The sequence below is a fragment of the Mixophyes fleayi genome, chromosome 2 (assembly GCF_038048845.1).
Source record: "Mixophyes fleayi isolate aMixFle1 chromosome 2, aMixFle1.hap1, whole genome shotgun sequence".
Lineage (NCBI taxonomy): Eukaryota > Metazoa > Chordata > Amphibia > Anura > Limnodynastidae > Mixophyes > Mixophyes fleayi.
In genome coordinates, this window is record NC_134403.1 from 149163768 (window position 1) to 149177706 (window position 13939).

The window sequence follows — 13939 nt, forward strand, 5'->3', positions numbered from 1 at the left end:
TAATGTTCAGCCCAATCCACACACATTATTGTTATACATCCATAAATGGTGACTATATTAATATACATCCAGACATGTTGATATATTATTAACCAGTCAGCAAATAAAAGGTGTCCCCGTTATTATTATACCAGACAACACAGCAGATATTCTCATATGCTTATGTACCAGACAGTCTCATAGAGGTTTAAATACTACTAATATAGCTAATATTAATACGGTAGCAATCATCATCACCATTTATTTATATAGCGCCACTGATTCCACAGCGCTGTACAGAGAACTCACTCACATCAGTCCCTGCCCCATTGGGGCTTACAGTCTAAATTCCCTAACATACACACACACACACACACACACACAGACAGACAGACACACAGACTAGGGTCAATTTTTGATAGCAGCCAATTAACCTACCAGTATGTTTTTGGAGTGTGGGAGGAAACCAGAGCACCCAGAGGAAACCCACACAAACACGGGAAGAACATACAAACTCCTCACAGATAAGGCCATGGTTGGGAATTAAACTCATGACCCCAGCGCTGTGAGGCAAAAGGGCTAACCACTTAGCCACCGTGCACACCTGCTGGCCTGACTAGTATAAAAATACTAAGGGTCATATGCTGGACTGATTTGATATACTAATACTTATTTGGAACACCAAGGCTGCCTAGCTCATTTAAACGTTATATGGACACTTTTTGCAGACTGGCTTGCTGTTAATTTGTTACAGTCATAGAGTCCAGCAGAGGTGTTCATATTATTATTTTGCCTACCAGCTTGCCCATCAGAGTACCCATATTATTATTCCAGCCAGGCAACATATGTGACCATGTTACTTGTATAGCAGCAACTCTGTTGGACTGGACTGCATATACAGTCATGGCCAAAAGTTTTGAGAATGACACAAATATTATTTTTCACAAAGTCTGCTGCCTCAGTTTTTATGATGGCAATTTACATATACTTTAGAATATCATGAAGAGTGATCAGATGAATTGCAATTAATTTCAAATTCATTCTTTGCCATGACAATGAACTTTATCCCAAAAATAACATTTCCACTGCATTTCAGCCCTGCCCCAAAAGGACCAGCTGACATCAGGTCAGTGATTCCCTCAATAACACAGTTCAGATTGTTGACGGGGACAAGGCTGGAGATCACTCTGTCATGCTGATTGAGTTAAAATAACAGACTGGAAGCTTTAAAGAAGGTGGTGCTTGAAATCATTGTTCTTCCTCTGTTAACCATGGTTACCTGCAAGGAAACACGTGCAGTCATCATTGCTTTGCAAAAAAAAGGGCTTCACAGGCAAGGATATTGCTGCTAGTAAGATTGTACCTAAATCAACCATTTATTGGATCATTAAGAACTTCAAGGAGAGAGGTTCAATAGTTATTAAGAAGGTGTCAGGGTACCCAAGAATGTCCAGCAAGCCCGAAGACCGTCTCCTAAAGTTGATTCAGCTGCGGGATCAGAGCACCACCTGTTCAGAGCTTGCTCAGGAATGGCAACAGGCAGGTGTGAGTGCATCTGCACGCACAGTAAGGAGAAGACTTTTGGAGGATGGCCTGGTGTCACAAGCAAGCAAAGAAGCCACTTCTCTCCAGGAAAAACTGATATTCTGCAAAAGGTACAGGGATTGCACTGCTGAGGACTGGGGTAAAGTCATTTTTTCTGTTGAGTCCCCTCTCAGAATTTTTGAGGCACCTGGAAATGCTTGTACGGAGAAGGAAAGGTGAGTACTACCATCAGTCCTGTGTCATGCCAACAGTAAAGCATCCAGCAGCAATATGGTTCAGAATCCTGCGCCACTGACATTTGTCTTAGTTTTAATTATAATGTGCATTAAATATGGATACATAGAGCAATGTACTCTGCACTGTATACAGAGTATAAATCAGTGCTCGAAGTGGGGTGGTATGTGCTGGTATGATGTACCGGGACTTCTCTGCCCCACTTCTTTAGTTGGCAGTAAGCGGGACAGGCAAGGAGGGGGAGCGCCATGCCTGAGAGGCACTCCCCCTGCCTTCCATGCTTGTGCTGCATCCAGCGGCTCTTCTGGCTCTTAGCTGCTCTCTGCTCAATTCTGACTGTCGGGACATGATGACGTCACGCCCGACAGTCACAGCCCTCCCTATGTCACCCTTCCCTGGCAGCCCGTCCCCAGGCCATACCCTTGCAAACCAGTTTGTCTGACCCAACCATGCATGGTTTTGCCCTCCCCACTACCTCAGTTTCAGCCTCATCTTTTACTTCCCACATCATTCATGTTTTCCCCTCTCCACCCATTCCCCACAACCACTGCCCAGGTGGTCCTTTCACCCCATAACTCCTCCTGGGGTGCCCCAGTTGCCCCCACCTTTCCTGCTGGTTTTCCATCCACATGTGCACAGGTAGCTTCCCAGGATTTATAAATGAAGATTTGTTGACACGTTCACCATTATGGGTAAATCCAAAGAGGCATTACAGGAGGCAAAAGGGCGAGGAGAAATAGACAAGGAAGCCTATTGGAGTTATGACAATTGGTTGAATAGAATGCTGGTGTTTGCAGTCTTTTACTTAGAGAGCAGACCACAGGAGCACATGAGCATTATTAAATATATACACATGATTCAGAACATGTACATGAAGTCCAAGGGGATGATATTGAGGGGGTATGATGAGGCTTTTCATAAAAAGCAAGACAGAGTGTCATTGCTTTTTGGAGCAATGACATAGAAGTATGACTAGAAGTTACTGGAGGTTATCCAGGTCTGTGTTTCCAGAAGGTTGAACTTTGTGGGGCAGGGCAAGGTTGGCCTAACATGCCCTATATTTCCAGAGTAAAATGTTTTGCCTTTAGTAGTGGCAATAGAGGGTCAGCCTGTAAATTCAGACATACTTGTGCAGGATACAGAGGGGGACACCCTAGGAAAGAATGCAGCAGAAGGAAAGGACAGGCTTCAGCTGAGTGCACTGTGTCCTGTAGTCCCCTCGATAAAGATTGTTCACCCATTGTATTTTGGGAGGTTGTAAAGTGTCTGGGATAGTAAGGGATGATGCATAATTTTGGAGGAGAGTTATGAACTGGCTCTCCACGGATTCTAAAGTCAGCTCAGGAAATCCCTGATGTAATGAAAGCTAAAATCTTGCAGGAAATTCAGTTGGGGTGAATGTGTGTCCCTCACAAGCCCTTGGGCACTACCCCCCCATACAAGGGGGATAGTGCCGAAGATAGAGCCGGGTAAGTTTTGTTGAATTCAGCACCTGTCCTACCTGGCTGGACGTTCAAATAATTAGCGTCTGTGAATGCCATGTTGTATACCAATAATTTGAAGTGGTTTTGCAGATCATTAAGAGCTATGGGGATTGTGCTTTGATGGCAAAAATTTACATGGAATCAGCCTTCAGTCTCCTCTGCACCACTTGGATGAATTTTTGCTAGTAGGCAGTGGAGGGTCGGAGATCATGTTCGCAGCACAGGCTTTGTTTAGAGTACTGGGGGTACCCATAGTAGTGGATAAAACTGAAGGTCCGATGAATAAATGATCCAACTTAGGGATTGAAATTAATTCCAGAGATGGGTGCTGCAGGTTGCCAGCAGACAAGGTTCTTTAATTTAAGTATCTTTTGCATATGTTTGAGGGTTAAAGTAGGGCTACTTTGAAGCAAGTACAGTCACTCTTGGGTCAGCTTAATTTCGCTTGTTATAAATGGGTTATACTAATGGGCGAGATCTTCTGTAGAAAGCACAAGCTGGCTACTGCAGGGGTGTTGAAGGCGCATCATTTTGTGAAGTTATTTGGGGAAATAAAGGAGAATATGAATGGCGGGTTTTTGTCCAGCATTATAATGGGGTTCATTTGTGGGTCCCTCCCCCAATGTCAAATTGTGCCCTACAGCTTTTTACTGATGCGACTGAGTTGTAGGTTTCAGGGCTTACCTTGAAGGTTATTGGTGTGCCGAATGTTGACTACCTAGTTGGCAAGAGGAACGTTTACAGAAAAACGCTTCAATTGTTGCTATTAAGGAATTGGTTGTTAGGTATGCACAGGTATAAAAAGGCTGTGTTGTAGTGAAAATCGTTATGGAATTTATTGCAGAATCAAGAGCAAAAGGAAAAGCATAAACACTGAAGTAATGCAGGAATGAGTAATTGCCACAATGAAATGCAGGAGTTAAACTCTCTTTGGTTGCATCACTGAAATAAGCAATATCTCTTGAAGTAATGCTGAAGCAGATAGTTCAGTCTAGACAAGGCAAAATAATAAACAGTATTTTTTGAAGTTATGCAGCAGATTATACAGTATTTGAGCAAAGCAAAGTAATGCACAATGTCTTTTGAAGCAATGCTTCAACAGATTAACACAAAGTCCAGTAATCACTGTAACGCTCCTCTTTGTGCAATACTAAAAAAAACACTGTACTGGAGCAGATTATATAGTCTTTGGCAAGACAAAATAATGCACAATGTCTCTTGAAACAGTGCTGGTGCAAATTAATAATCTCTGCAAAGCTCCAACAAAGAGCAAAGAATAGTTACTTGGCCTGGGCATTCTAAATTGAGTTATATGTGAATTTTTTTAGCTGCAGACCAGTAAACAGAAATCAGGAGACAATCAGAAACAGACATGAATGATGCAACCCAATATCATGAGTCCAAAATGTACAGGGCCAGAACCCAGCAGATTTGTACGATGAAATACAATCATTAGAATACAAATAATGCAGAATCAGGAACTGGTGCAAGGTCAGTAACAAACTTGGAGAAGATAAAATGGACAATATACTGGAGTCAAAAGGCAGGCGTATCCAATGCTTTCCAACTCTATCATTGGCAAGACATGAAGGCAGGAAGGCTTTCAATAGTAAAAGTCACCAACCAGCAGCTCAGTCTTGATAGAAGACAACCAACTGAATCCTAATAGCCACCCATCCCATCAGGATGGATCAAGGGACCTTAAATGAGGTTTACTTGGAAACTGCTGATGAAAAGATGCCTTTATCCACTTGTAAGGTCTTAAGAATGGTTCTGTGACCTATCTTCAGGTTGATTGTTCCCACATTAAGGAACAACTTCTAGAGGCTCCAAAAGTGTAGGGCAGTCATCTGTGGCAATCCCTGCTGAGCTGTCATCTGTGGCACCTCATGCAGAGCAGTCATCTGTGGCACCTCATGCAGAGTGAACTTAGGAACCATAACCAGGGCAGAATTGTCCTCAGGCTCAGGGAACAGGTCAGAATTGTCCGCAGGCCCGAAGTAAAGAGCAGAATTGTCTTCTGGCCCAGAGGCCAGGATTGTCCTCAGGCCTGGAAACCAGAGCAAAATTGTCCTTATGCTGAGAAGCCAGGGCAGTTTTACTTTCGGGCCCTGAGGTCAAGGTAGAATTGACTTCTAAGGATCCAGACTGGGTAGTCCCCTCTATGAACCCGGCCTGAGCAGTCATGTCTAGAAGGCCAGACTTGGCAGTCACCTCTAATGACCCAGACTGGGTAGTCACCTCTAAGGATCCAGACTGGGCAGTCAGTCAACTCTACATGGGAGGCAATGACTGTACCCTTGGATTCCCGAGTAGAAGGCATGACCTAACTTGAAGTATGATGGGAGAAAAATATCTCCTCTGAAACATGATGGAAGGATGATACCCCCTCTGGAGCTTGATGGGAGAGCAGCACTCCCTCTGGAGCATGTTGAGGAATGACAACTTCTCTGGAACACAATGGGGGACACCAATCCTTCTGAAGTTTGATGGGGAAAACCACAGCCTCTGGAACTTGATGGGGAACAACACCCCCTCTGGAACACAATGTGGGAACAACAATGCTGTCTGGAACATGATGGGGGAAAGACACTCACTCTGGAACACTATGGGATAACAACAGCCATTCTAGAGCACAATGGGAGAATGACACCCCATCTGAAACATGATGGGGGGCAACATCCTCTCTGGAAGACGATGGAGGGACAGCATATCCTCTGGAGCTTAATGAAGGGAATGCCTTGCCCTGGAGTTCCATGGAGGGATTACACCTCCAGCGGCGCACGGAGGATTGTCGGGGGGGGGAAGGGGTTCCCCCCGCCGACCCAAAAAAAAAAAACAGAGAGAGAGCTGCTGCGCATGCGCAGCAGCTCCGTTTCGCCAGCGCTGTCCTATACAGCAGCCGGGGCGCTGTCTAAGAAGCGTCTTCGGCGGTGCTGTATACAATACAGCACCGCCGCGGACGCTTCTTTGACAGCGCCGCGGCTGCTGTATAGGACAGTGGCCACTTAGTTAGCGCAGGGGGGGTTTCTAGAGACTCAGAAACCCCCCCTGCGTGCGCCACTGACCTCCTCTGGAACATGATGGGTGATCATGACTGGTAGCTCAGACTGAACAGAATGTTTTGAAGAGCTATAGCCTTTTGCAGAGGGCATTGCAGATGATAATCCTAATGATATGGCACAGTAGAGACATAAATGCTATAATCATCTGCAACTGTGTTCTTCCTCTGACAAACAAGAATGTGGTCCTCCTATATGTCTGGTGTTCTGCTTAGCTGAAGCCTCAGCCATATCACAGTTGGCTGAAATAGAATCAGGAACCTCAAAATATGCTCTTTGGCACTATAACAATTTCTGGGGCACATTCAAAGTCCCATCTACAGGTTGGAAACGCCATGGGCAGCATGGGTGCAGAAATAGAACAATTTGGGCTATCTGTTGTGGGGGTTAAGGAAGAATCTGGAGCACAATGGAAGAATATCACCACCTCTGGAGCTTGATGGGGGAATGACTCCCCCACTGGAACACGATGGGGGAGCACACCCACTGGAGCTTGATGGATACAATTAAAATTTCTTTCTCTTTCTGACTGTAGCTTGTCAAAGCTACTAGCGAAATGCGCATCGGCGGACGCCGCGCTTGCTACTCACTTAAAACTCCAGAACCTAATCAATTAGCTTTACCCCTGAGTAGTCAGATAGAATTCATAAGCAGTAGTCAGCAGTAACGGTGTCTATCTCTTTTGGGGTTTTAGCGTTGAACCAAAAACGGCATCTGAATAATTTAGGGGCAAATCAGAACTTTATATGCCCTATATAGATTAATCCTGAGAATCAATTATCATATAGCATAAAGGCAATCCTATCTCACTCCTTTGGTATCTTTATCTATGGCATCATTAAAGAGAGTTGTGTTATGATAGGATACATCCATGTGTGGATGTCACAAATCGGGATCTTAGCCGCACTTACCTCATCCGCCGCTGTCATATCATGGCTACCTGGGTCCCTTCTGGTCATCTGCAGCATTCCCATCCTCCACACCTCCGTTTGTAAACAAACACATACTGTTTGTTCTGCTGCATGGGCGCGGCCATCTTGGATGCAGTCAGGTGATCATTCCAGACCAACCAGATTCTGCAGCTGTGATCACATGAACTGATCAGCCAATAGTTGTTTGGGACACCCTATTTAAACCTGCTGCTGTGATCTGTTCATTGCCAGAACAACACACTTCTCTCCAGAGGATAGTTCTTGGCTCCAGTGTTCCTGTCTGCATTCCTAAGTGCAGTGTTCCTGACTGCATTACAAGTGTAGTGTTCCTGACTGCATTACAAGTGCTGTGTTCCTGTCTGCATTACTAGTGCACTGTTCCTGTCTACATTTCCAGACTGCTCATTCCCCTGCTATATTCTACAATCAGCAAGAACATGAGCAAGAAGATCATCCAGGCTGCTAAGTTCTGTTTCACTCCTGCTCCAGCTAGTCCCAAGGGTCCCGAATCGGATCAAGAAATACAGACGAACGTGACAGTGGATAGTTATTTAATATCTATACTACTGAGAATTTATCCCTTTAATCCCACAATCACATTATTATAAGGCTGCTGCAATTTTTGCCATCCTTAATATGCTTGAGGGCTAATTGGAATCTATAGAATCTACTGCTGGATCTTATCTATGAGATCACACTGCAAAGGGGTCATTTCATTCTAATAACAGAGGCATTACAATATGTAAAGAATAGGGTCTGGAGTTTAGAATTATCAAATAAGGTGGATCTATTATAGAGCGTATCCAAACATATTTCAAGATATAAGAGTAGCCCCGCGGCTAGACAACTTATTGTTGTCCATTTTAACAGTAATTTTGTTTACATCAATGTACGTTTCAATCATCATCTTTTAATATTTCGCTATTAGACAATTGTTTTAACTTGACATTAATAAAGATTTATTGTATTTACACCTTACCTATCAATATAATGATTATATAATATGTACATTCATTAATGGGTGCCCCATTTGGTCATTTCTTTTTTCTTCTTGATGATAATAAAGGTTACTTAAACTCTATGACCGGGTGCACCCCTCCTCACTAGTTATTAATACTATATAGGTGAAAAACGCAATTGGAGGAGGTTTAATGATATACCTGGTGCAGTCAATTCCCTTTCCTAATTGTGTATATTGGAAACAGTATTTAGGCAAGGCAAGATAATGCACAATGTCTCTTGAAGCAATGCTGGCACAGATTAACACAAAGTCCAGTAACTGCAAAGCCCCTCTTTGTGTAATACTGAAATAAACAATATTCCTTGAAGTTATACTGGAGCAGATTATACAGTCTTTGGCTAGGCAAGATAATTCACAATGTCTATTGAAACAAAGCTGTTGAAAATTAACACAGAGTCCAGTAATCACTGCAAAGTCCCTATAGAGAGCAAAGAATAATTACAACAATCCATGTCTGGAGATTCTGAATTGAGTTATATGTGAATCGTTTGCAAATGCAGAACAGTAAGCAGAAGCCAGGAGGCAAACAGAAACAGACCTGAATGATGCAACCAGACATCAGGAGTCCAATATGAACAGAGTCAGAACCCAACAGATTTGTATGATTAAATCCAGACATCAGAATATAAATAATGCACAACCAGTATCTGGTGCAAGATCAGAAACAAACTTGAGCAAGATAAACTGGACAAGATCCAGTAGTCAGGAAACGCATATACAATGATATCCAATTCTATCACTAGCAAGGCATGAAGGCAGGAGAGGTCTTTAAATAGTGCAACTCATCAATCAACTATTCAGGTCAGGCAAAACTGCACTACAGCTCAAAACTAATTGAAAGCAAGGATGCAGGGAACAGTTCATCAGAGGGAGGCACACCTACACAGTAGCTCGGACATGATAGAAACCAAGATGCCCTCTATTCTTATAGAAAACACATAAGGAAAACAAACTGGCACCTCTCTTTGCAAGGCTGACCCATGATGTAAGTTGCTCGCTGCTGTTGTGGAGGCAAGGAGGGATTTGCCTAATTTTTCCTCAGGATAAAGGGACCTGATTGGCTGTTGGCTCCTTTGAGGTTTTATAGGGTTTTACCAACATATGGATCATCTCCTTCCTTTTCCTCCACTAGGCCTGCTGTGTTTAGTGGGACTGTGTGATACCTCCATGTTACAGTTGGTCATTATTTATCATCATTTATTGGGCAAGCTATAGCCATTCAGTTAAAAATCCTGCCATTTTCCCGGGAGCTATAAATGTCAGATTGTTGGGTTTTAGGGGCAATCAATGGTGTTCTCTAATTAGAACTTTGCTCAGCACTGAACCTAAGTTTGTGGTTCCTAATGTCCTAATTATCCATCTAGGAGGTAATGATCTAGTAAAGCTGAAGGGCATGGATTTTATTTTGGAGATTAAAGATGATCACAGAAAAGATTAACACAATTATGGCATGCTGGCCTAGCACCTGGCTAATCTGGTCAGACATTATTCTCAGGAGGGTGTGCAGAGGCACCAGTAATGGCTTTCTTATTGACATTGCCAGTAATAATGTAAATTCAGTCATTAGGAAATTCATGTAGGAAAAAGGAAGCCCTGAGTTATTTAGATAGGAGCATTTATACAGGTCGGATGGAGTACACATCAAAAATTGGTACTTGTATATCGATCAGCTGTGTTATTGGGCTGTGGTGGTTGGAGGTCTGAGGTTCTTGGGTGTGGAACCAAGTCATGGCAGGGAAGCATGCAAATCAGCAGCCATAGATGACGCATTGTGTGGTGTTGGAGCACTCTCCCTCAAAACGGGAGGCTCATTGTTAGCAACACTTTCCCTCTGGCGGGGTTATGGGGGCAATGTCTGTGTGTGTGGGCCCCAGCTATTAATCCAAAGGAGAGGGGTGGGTCTTCATGGCCTAGAGGCACCAGGAACGTTCATTTGCCCCCCTTTTGGTGTTAGTAATGGTTGGTATTTTATGGCCTATGCTTTCTTTGCCACCGCTAAATTGATTTAATTCAGTAAATAAATTTAGTCTTGCTTGTTGTTATTTCTTTGATATGGATTGAACGGTTGTCAAGGGGCACACTGCAAAGTGGACTTGGGAGCAACCGCTAAGCAGTTTAAGAAACATCCTAATGCCTTGTTGTATTATAAAAGTATTGTTTTCAAGTTCATGATAGTTTGGCCGTTGTTAAGTGTTTACTAGCGCTATAAACAGGGGGATAACATTTTCGAGGTCCCCCTGGCAATGGCAAATGGAAATAACTTACACAGGTTCGACTGTTTTAACATTATTAACGGAGACGATGAGACATGCCTGTTCAGCATTGGACTTGGTCCTCTAAAGGGATGTGGCACTACAAGTGACAGCATGCACTGACAGCCAATGACTGTTAATGCTTGTTGGCACTTGTAGAATTAAACTTTCCCCTAATATTTCCCAGTCATGGTATCTATCGAAGTTAGCAAATTGGCTAAAGTCATTTCAATTAAAATCGAGCAAACTTGGTTGTCTTTGTCTGAAAAGATGCGTACAGCATGCTACGACGTACAAGGGCACGCTACGGCGTGGAAGGGCGTACGCAGCTGCAACACGTGGCAACAACAGTATTTAGTCTTTTACATACATTCGCACAAACATGTATACTTGTAAAATAGTACACATTAATGGTAGTTGCAACACATAGTTATTTATGTCGAAATATAGTAGTATTTAAGTATAATATCATAAGTTATATGCATATCAGTAAAACATATGGTACAGGTTGAAGGAAGCATATCATGTGTGGTATCATAACAATCCCCTTAACATTTGCTACTGTTCTGTTCACTCTGCAAAGGAATTTCAGAGTGCATACACAAGTTATGAATGATAAGGAATTATGGACTATTAAGACTAAGGAATCTTGGCGGGAAGATCGAAGCCAACCCCCTGGAGAGATGACCCCCTCCTTTGGATTCTTTAGATTGAACTAGCCAATGATGGACAACTCCCTGGACCCTCCTGATGCCTGGACCAATAGAAGCAAGCCACACCTTTGCATTGTTTTACTGTATCTATGTTTGCATATAAGCAGCAGCTCCTCATCTAGTGTTCAGACATCTTGTCCCCAGACTTCAGGATTGAATGACTGTACACTGGATCCAGAGCGCCTGCGATAAGTAACGGCTGTACTTATTATCACTTCGCTTGAATACATTATACTACTTTTTTGTGAATAAATCTTTGTGCGTTGGAAACACAAATCGAGGTTTGACAATCGTTATTGGTTAGCGACAATACGCACTTAACATATCTTCATTAGATAAATCTCATTTGCCTTTAATCTTCTTATAAATATTTTATAAAACTGTAATTTACATACCTTATACCACACAATTGAGTGGTTTGAGCTGTTATATTCATTAGGTAGTTTGATAATTGCAGATGCTCCTTGATTCTTTTTTAAATAATTTACAGAAGAGGAATCATTACAATCGTTCCAAGTATTCATTTTCACTGACAAATTCTTTTCTCCATATTTTGGGTCTCTTAAAAGTAAAATGAAGATTTGTTAGACTTTCGAAAATTTCAGTATGTTAAAGTCCACTTGATGCCTACCAATAAAAACTATATGTTTTAATCAATATTTGCATGTACCTGGAGTGCTTATGTAGGTCATTTCTTTTTCTCTCCTTTTGGATTATATGCCTACAGACAGTGTAAGCAGCCATTTTGTGGGCTGAACCAACATTTATGTAGCATACCAATTCACTTGAAATTTAGAGCTTCATAAATGTTTGCTCATGAAGTGCTTTTATTATGTCACCATAGTGAATTCATTGGCTACAATCTCATGAGTATTAAATGAGTCCACAATATGGCTGCCTCAACTGCGTGCAGACGAGCAATTTAAGTGTATGCATCTTTCAGAACTTAAACATAAATTAATATGTTGTTCGGTATCTTAAAATTTTACCCATTCTCCACTTATACTTAACTGTTGTGAGCACCAAGCTCAGTCTGACAGCGGAGATAGACCCAAGAGGAGCTTTGGAGACAGGCTGTAGAGTTCAAGTAAGAAGAGTAGAGAAGCAGCAGCGCTGAGATCAAGTGGGTACACGGCAGAGCAAGTTAGAAGAGCTGCGTTTGAAAAAAAACCAGTAGACGTAGAAGGCAGTAGAGAACCAGTGAATGTTGGGATCAAGCTAAAAGACTGCTGCATATGAAAGCTGCCAGAGACAGGTAAGGCCTTTGGGCAACCCTCTTACATTCCTGTGCCTGCACTCTTTACTTGTCATTTGGGCAATACTTTTCCCCATTTATATTTTAGTGTATGTTTAATGGACCTACAGATACAGTATATGTGGTTCCCAGCAAATAAACATCTTAAATAAATACTTAACAGAAGCTGGGGGTCTCTCTGCAATTATTTGATTAAATAAATAAATACATACAATGGTTTACTTACTGCAGAGTACAGAAATATTTCCCAGAATCATTTGACAATAAGGGCCAAAATTCAAGTGGATCTCTGTTTATAATAAGCCGTCTGTTCATGAATTTAGAAATGTTTACTGTAACATTTGAGTAACATTTGTACCAAGTGAATTTTGAAGTATTTGTCTTCTGTGCCTCTTCACATTTCAAGATGCAGTACTCATCCTCAAAGACATTTAATACGAATGCTTGAAAACAAAAATAAAACAAAAAATAAAAGGTTGTCAATATTTTTTCTATAAAAAAATCATAAAAGTGTGCATGCATGTAAAAATATTTGTGTAGTTTGATTTGTACTTCTCATATATGGATTATAGTGCATGCTGCTTGATAGTGATAATTCAGTAGTAAAAGTCACATTACCCTATCTGTACACAATCAGTGCTCGAAGTGGGATGGTAGGTGCCGGTATGTCATACCAGCACTTCTTCTCCTCAATCCAAAGCTTGTTTCATGCTCTTTTTAAAAATATTTTTTGATGATTTTTTTTAAATAAATTATTTTTCATAATCATCATCATCATCATCATATTTTTCACCCAGAAAGCAAATATGCACTTTGGGCTACTTCCTGGTGGCTGGCCCCTCCCTAGGGACCAGCCACCTTAATACATGAGCCGCACAGATCACTAGGGTTGATCCGCCACTTCCCCCAGGTGAGGGCTGGAAAAGTTCAGCCCGGGAGCAAGACTCAACTCAGCAGCCTAAGGACAAAAAATACTGGTGGCCCAGTGACCCAGCCCAAGATAGCCCTCTATGGGACCGGCCCGGCGGATAGATACCCCCCTGCTAGTTAAGAGAAATAGGCCCATTTTTTAAATATGAATGCTGTGTAGATTTAATGTTGGAGCTGGTTTTCAGTGTATAATATTTACTTGGCTTTAAAGGAAATGAATAGTAACTATGCAATTTCCAAACAGGGCCCAACATTCTAGGATCTGGCCAAGCAGCAGTTGAGCTTAAGAAACCAGCAGGTAGTGTAAATTGCAGAAACAGTAGGAAAGAGACTGTTTTGATTGTGGTGAGACTGTCTGTCATACTAGGCCTAATTATTTTTATATTAACAAAATCCCCCAGGCCCCCGGCCATTTGCTTCAAATTTCCATTCCACCACTTATAAATTTCCACTTCGACCACTGTACACAATATAATAATGTAATCAAGTGTCATAGACACAAGAGGGTATAGTGTAACTTTCCCATTAATAA

General features: G+C 42.1%; 1 protein-coding gene across 4 annotated transcripts in view; it reads right to left on the reverse strand.

Annotated features, from left to right (window-relative positions):
- IL18R1 (interleukin 18 receptor 1) overlaps positions 1-13939 on the reverse strand; it is a 105111-nt gene that overhangs the window by 26397 nt on the left and 64775 nt on the right. For all 4 annotated transcript variants that reach the window (XR_012688689.1, XM_075200205.1, XM_075200204.1 and 1 more), the window contains exons 2-3: positions 12704-12920; positions 11618-11783 (exon numbers count right to left, since the gene is read on the reverse strand). Coding sequence is in view for 3 of the 4 variants with exons in the window: in XM_075200205.1 (XP_075056306.1) it covers positions 11618-11783; positions 12704-12920 (383 nt within the window). In the remaining variant the exon portion in view is untranslated. The remainder of the gene's footprint in view (positions 1-11617; positions 11784-12703; positions 12921-13939) is intronic.